The following is a 6,888-nucleotide window of genomic DNA, read 5'->3' as shown; positions in this document are numbered from 1 at the left end:
ATAAGTACAGGAGATAAAATTATTTTCATTTTGCTGGAGAAAAATTGGATTTATTTGAAATCTGTTTCGAAAATTAATTTTTTGATTTTCAGAACAAAAAAACATGTTTAAGGATACTTATTTTGTAATAAATATTTAAAATTATAATTTTTTTAGAATCAAATTTAGAGAATATATATGAATTGTTTTTGTTTTATATTTTGATTTTTAAATTTTAAAACAAAAAATAAAAACATTTATTTATTAACTATTTTATAAAATAATTTAAAAAAAAAATCAAAACAATCAAATATTTCATTATTCCCTATCAAATATATATAGAATGTATAATGTACTAATCCCTTGAACAGAAATCCATGTGTCATAATTTTGTGTATGGTGCTAAGGTTCTGCTACGTCATTAATTATGGCAGTGTTACCTTTGGATTATAAGATATTCGAACAAAAGCACTGTTGTTTAAGGGTTAGCGTAGTAATTTCGAAGATGTATTATTTATGTAGATTATTCGAGTTTAAAGTGAAAGGTGGCTGCACGCGGAGACATAGTTTTTCATCAATAATGTATCATGTGATGAAGAATTGGAGAGGGGACCATTACTTTGAATTACAAACAGACAAAGGGAGCGACGTTAAAGCAGGACCGACTCTTTTTATGGACATTCTAACGAACTGCCACATAGCGAATACATCTGTCTCCGGTGGCCCCTGAAGAAGGAAAGAGTCACAAATCCAACAATTGGGACTATCATCTTTGTAATCACATAGTGTAAAATCCTACTAGGAAAGGTTAGATGCTGAAGGCAAAGGAGATCGTAATCCATTAGTTAATTGAATAATGATATTAAGCAATATTATAAAAACCGGACCGACCCGGCCGCGTCGACTAGAAAATCGGTGAACCGATCATGTAATCGGTTCGGTTTTCATATTGGACCGGCCATGTTACAGAAACGGTGTGATCCGGTGCGACCCGGCCGATTTTCGTAAAAATCGGTGACCCGACCGGTTCAACCGGTGACCCAGCCCGGTCTATAAAAAAAAAAAAAAAATTATTTTCATAAATTAATGTCTTCTTTTTTTTTTACTCTCAAACACAAATGTTTGGTTTTCTTTTGAAATATTTGAGTGATTTGTAGCTTATTAACTTACGTAGATTATGTACCTACAACACTAATATTATCTTGATTATGCAATATGCAGGAAATTTTGATTTGATTTATAGTTAGAGATGTCGTTTAGTGTGAGAAAGGGGAGTATCAGTTTTAAAAATAGCAAAGGTTCTTCAGCTGGGTCAAAGAAAGGGGAGCTGGAGAATTTACCTCCCAATGCTGCCTTGAGAGGTGTTGATCTAGGAAGGAAGCAGAGAACCGGAGGGAAAGCTATAGGTCCTGGTGGGAATGTCAGCTTGGAGGAGGGGAGTCAAGCAAAGGCCAAAGGTAAAGGAGTTGATTGTCCTGTTTTGTTAAATTCCTTTGCCTTTCTTCAGGAGGAGCAATTGGTAGATGATTATGGAACACCCTTGGGTGTTAAGACTATGACTAATCTTTAGTCTGTTCTATGTTGGGTTGTAGACCCTAGCTCACTTGCTTTGTTTATTTTCATTAGTTCTTGGAACTGTAGGGGAGTAGGGAAAAAAGAATTCCCTGCTCTCATTAAAGATATGAAGTATAGGTTTAACCTTAGTGTTTCAGCTTTGTTGGAAACCAGAATAAGTGGTAGCAGGGGTGACAGGATTGTGAATAAGCTTGGGTTTCCTAAGAATTTTAGAAAAGAAGCCGTGGGGTTTGCTGGTGGTATTTGGTTGTTATGGGATGACAAGAAGTCTAAAGTGGATATTATTGCTGAATATAGTCAGTGTATCCATACTAGAGTGTTTCATGTGGAGGAGGAGAAGAGTGAATTGATTACTTTTGTGTATGGGAGTCCTCGAAGGGTTGAGAGGCAGGCCTTATGGTTGGAATTGGATGTTGTTTCTCAGGAGGTGGATGAGCCTTGTGTAACACCCCGTATATATTCGGTAATGTTATCATAATATCGTATTAAGTTGCGCTTAATTAAAAATGCGGAATTACTTTTTCTTTTCAATTATGATGCCATTAACATTACCAACTTACTTAATAATCAATTAATAAAACATCGCCTGTATGTAATTGCAATAAAACAGCTAACTGAAATACCTCGTAACATAGATAATATAATTGTGGCTCTAGTCACGGAACTACAACAGTGTAGACCGGACCATCTAACCGTTTATACAACTCCAAACTACAAGTACTAACAGAAAGTGTCATGGACAATCCCCATGCTCACTCAAATAAGGCAACATGCCTAACATCAGTCTCAACAACAACATATCATAAATAGCGGAAAACATAAACAGCATCCAAATCCAGTCATGCTATCATATAAGCAGAAACAACATAATCAGCTAAGCTCCGACCTCCTGCCGCCTGAGGCATTAGTACTCATACTACCTGATCCTGAAATAAGCATTCCCCAAACGTGGGGTAAGATCTCTAATCTAGAAATCTCAGTAAGTCAGTGAGTCCTCAAGGATCTTCCACCCCAAGCTCACTTACATGTGCAATATAAGTTCAAAAACAGTTTATCATTTATCATTTCTAAAACAATGCAATGCAGCAGATAATCATGTCATGTGTGTCAATACTAATCTACTGGCCAGAGACAGTGCAGGTATATGTCTATCACCTACACACCGTGCAAGTACCACTTGCATTCACCCCGGTACACCATCTTGTATGGCGCTACATACTCAGGCTTCCTGTCAAGATGAAACAACACATGCATATTAAAAGCCATTACATGTAAAGTTCAATCAACATATCAAATATCCAAAAGCATGTACACAGCATGCATAAACCATACCCCCATGGGACATGGTGGAACCACAACATGGCTAAACTGAGGACAAGAAAGCTTACCTTGCAAGCTAACTCCAAAAGCCAAGAGTCCACAGCTCAAAGTCCAAACACAGCAGATTCACAATCTGTTGTGGACCAACAATACATCAACAACATGCACCACAAGCATACAATATTAAGACAACGCCTTTTCATTATGTTTTCAAGTCTTAAAGCTTCTAACAAAGCCACAAGCCCTTAATCCCATGATTCTGGCTTAATCCATTAAATACAGAAGTTCAACTTCATCAAACTAGGGTCCAAAAACCCCCAATAGCCTACTGTTCACACAGCACAGCTGCTGTTCTGCGAAATCCCAGAATATCCAGATATCTCACTGTTCATATCCGGATATGCAATATCCGGATATACAGATTCACATATCCGGATATCCAATATCCGGATATCCCAAGACCACGTATCCGGATATCCAATATCCGGATATCAGTTCGACAAATATCCGGATATCTCACGACAGAATGCAGTTTCTGCATTTTCGTGAAGATATCCCTTAAAGGTTCCCTTTTTACCGATTTTAAACACCTAATCATGCATTTCTAGATGTGCAAAGCCTCACCCAACAACAAGTTATCATCTTTTAACCTTAACATGCATCAAGCTTTCATTTTTAAGCATTAAACTCATGATTAAAGGTTGGTATACATACCAACGGCCAAAACAGAAGAAGAAGCTGCTCTTTGGAGCTCACAATCAGCCCCTCAAGACTGACTCAACAAGGTGCACGAAAATGGATCAACAAGCTTGGACCTTTCAACACAAAGAAAGCTTCTTGGACCTCACAATGCCAAAACAAAGGCTTCCACACACAACCAACCCAAGTCAGCCTCAAAATCTCACACACAACAGCTCTCTCAACTCAGAAAAGACCAGCAATAGAGTCCCAAGGCTAGCTCTCACCCTCACCAAGTGTATCCCAAGTGAAAGTGTGAAGAAAATCAAGAAAGGAAGCGTCTTGGACCCAAAATGGAGGAGAAACCCCACAAGTCAGCCAAGCTGATCAGCCACCCTCACACACTCACGTAGAGAAACTGTTTTCTAGGGTTTTGTGCCCTTACAAAGGGTATATATAGCCTAAGCCACTTAAACACACACTGTTAACTTTAATTGCTACGCTTAGCATTTTAATCCCAAACTTTGGATTCTGAAACTACATAATTTTCTAAGATTTATCATATTTTTCTTATAATTTTCTGAGCACTTTTTCGGTACGCGCTTTTCCAAGCCAGTACCGGTTTCCAGCACCAGTTCTCATTATCTGGACTTGAAACTCGTTTTACAAGTCCTACATATTATTCTAGTAATTATCATGCACTTACATTAATTTTCCGGGATACTTTTTCGGCACGCATTTATACCGACTAGCAGAACCGGTATCTGCACTTTTCTTCCGAAAAGCGACTTTCAGCATTCTTAATCACTTATTACGATTATTAAGCCTCATAAATAATTATTAGGGTCAATTATGGAATCATTTCCTAATTTTGCATAATTAATTAATTAAATACCTTAATTAACGGTGCGGGTTCTTACATTCACCCTACCTTTTTAGGATTTTGACCTCAAAATCAGAAACATACCTGGTCGAAACTTGGTGTACTGCCGGAGAAGCTCGTCCTCACGCTCCCAAGTACACTCCTCAGGAGTCCTTCCGGTCCACTGCACCTTGACCATCGGAATGATCTTGCTCCTCAGCTGCTTCTCGCCACGATCGAGAATCTTTAGTGGTCCGACGGGAGTCTTTAAGTTCTCCCGAACTTCCACATCATCCGGTTGCACCACGTGCGAAGGGTCTGCTATGTACCTCCGAAGCTGAGACACGTGAAACACGTCGTGGATGTTGGCCAGGTTCGGAGGCAAGGCAAGCCGGTAGGCAACATGTCCTACTCTACCAAGAATCTGGTATGGCCCAATAAAGCGCGGGCTCAGCTTCCTCACTCCGAGTTCCCGTCCAACACCGGTGACAGGTGAAAGTCTCACAAAAACGTGCTCACCCTCACTGAACTCCAGTGGTCGATGCCTGACATCGTAGTAGCTCTTCTGACGATTATGCGCCTGCTTTAGCTTTTCCCTGATCATCTGGATCTGCAGGGTGGTATCTTGGACAAAATCCAAGCCAAACAACTCACGATCCCCAACCTCCGACCAACAGGTAGGTGTACGACACCTCCTACCGTAGAGCGCCTCGTAGGGTGCCATGCCCAGGCTAGCATGGAAACTGTTGTTATACGAAAACTCTACCAATGGAAGGTACCTATCCCATGCCGAGCCCTGCTCCAACGTGCAAGCCCGCAACATGTCCTCCAAGGTCTGGATAGTCCGCTCAGTCTGTCCATCAGTCTGAGGGTGATAGGCGGTACTCAACCTCAACTGCGTACCAAAAGCTCCCTGCAGCGCCTCCCAGAATCGAGATGTGAACTTCGGGTCCCTATCACTGATGATACTCACGGGCACCCCGTGAAGCCTCACAATCTCGCGAACATACAGTCTGGCCAACTGCTCTGTAGTGAAGCTCACCTTCACTGGAAGAAAATGGGCAGACTTCGTCATTCTGTCCACAATGACCTATATCGAGTCACAGCCAACCTGAGTCTTCGGCAAACCCACAACGAAGTCCATGGAAATGCTCTCCCATTTCCACTCCGGAATCTCAAGAGGTTTAAGTTTACCAGACGTCTTCTGGTGTTCAATCTTCACCTTCTGGCAAACCAAACACTTGGACACAAAGATAGCAACATCTTTCTTCATGCCCGGCCACCAGAAGTTCTTCTTCAAGTCTTGATACATCTTAGTAGCACCAGGGTGGATAGAAAACTGACCCTTATGGCCTTCTGCCATAACCTCTTATGTTAACGGACCTCAAGGAACCACAATCCTCCACTGGAACAAAAGCAATCCATTATCATTCCAAGACACACCGTCTTGGTTCTTCACATAATCCAGACACTCTCTCAGAACTTGTGTCTCTTTAATCTTTTCTAGCAGCTCGTTCACAACATCAGATGCTTCCAACCCGAGAAGTACGCTCGCACATGGAGCGGTCACTGCCAAGTGGCGGAACTTCTCAACCACATCGAAGTTACCAAGTAGCAAACTGGATGAAATACTGGATTTCCGACTCAAAGCATCGGCTACCACATTGGCCTTGCCAGGATGATACCTAAGCTCAAAGTCGTAGTCCTTTATGAACTCCATCCATCTCCTCTGCCTCATGTTCAACTCCTTCTGGTCGAACAGGTACTTCAAACTCTTGTGGTCACTGAACACCACAAACCTCAAACCAAAAAGATAATGCCTCCAAATCTTGAAAGCAAACACAATCGCAGCCAACTCCAAATCATGAGTCGGGTAGTTCTCCTTATGAGGCTTCAACTGCCTCGAAGCAAAAGCAACAGCTCTACCAGACTGCATCAGCACACAACCCAGCCCCTTTCCAGAAGCATCACAGTAAAGCTCAAACTGCTCCTCAGGATCAGGAAGGATCAACACAGGTGAAGAAGTCAATCTTTCCTTCAACTCCTGAAAGCACGCCTCACACTCGTGAGTCCACACAAATGGAGTCTCCTTTCGGGTAAGGTGAGTCAAAGGGAGAACCATCGTGGAAAAACCCTTGATGAACCTCCGATAGTAACCTGCCAAACCTAAGAAGCTCCTCACCTCCGTAGCTGTCTTGGGTCTCTCCCAATCCAACACGGCCTCAATCTTGTTGGGATCCACTGCAACTCCATCTGCTGAAATCACATGCCCCAGAAACTTGACTGATTTGAGCCAAAACTCACACTTGGAAGGTTTAGCGTAAAGCTTTTTCTTCTTCAGTACTTGCAAAACTATCCTCAGATGCTCCACATGCTCCTCCTAAGTCTTGGAGTAGATCAGAATATCATCAATGAAGACAATCACAAACTGATCCAGATACGACTGGAAAATCCTGTTCATGTAATCCATGAAC

The 6,888-nt window shown here is 41.6% G+C and overlaps 1 protein-coding gene across 1 annotated transcript; it reads left to right on the top strand.

Moving 5' to 3' along the window:
• Positions 1-1,228: 1,228 nt before the first annotated feature.
• Positions 1,229-1,996, top strand: LOC133298465 (uncharacterized; the record flags this gene model as incomplete). The annotated part of the gene is made up of 2 exons (XM_061497754.1): positions 1,229-1,436; positions 1,572-1,996. Coding segments are annotated over exons 1-2 (633 nt in total), but the record flags the coding sequence as incomplete, so codon positions are not given.
• Positions 1,997-6,888: the final 4,892 nt, after the last annotated feature.

The sequence above is a fragment of the Gastrolobium bilobum genome, unplaced genomic scaffold (assembly GCF_033153095.1).
Source record: "Gastrolobium bilobum isolate Gb01-03AN ecotype WA unplaced genomic scaffold, APGP_CSIRO_Gbil_v1 utg303950, whole genome shotgun sequence".
Lineage (NCBI taxonomy): Eukaryota > Viridiplantae > Streptophyta > Magnoliopsida > Fabales > Fabaceae > Gastrolobium > Gastrolobium bilobum.
The sequence above is the reverse complement of the archived record's forward strand: the minus strand, read 5'-3'. Positions and strand labels throughout refer to the sequence as shown.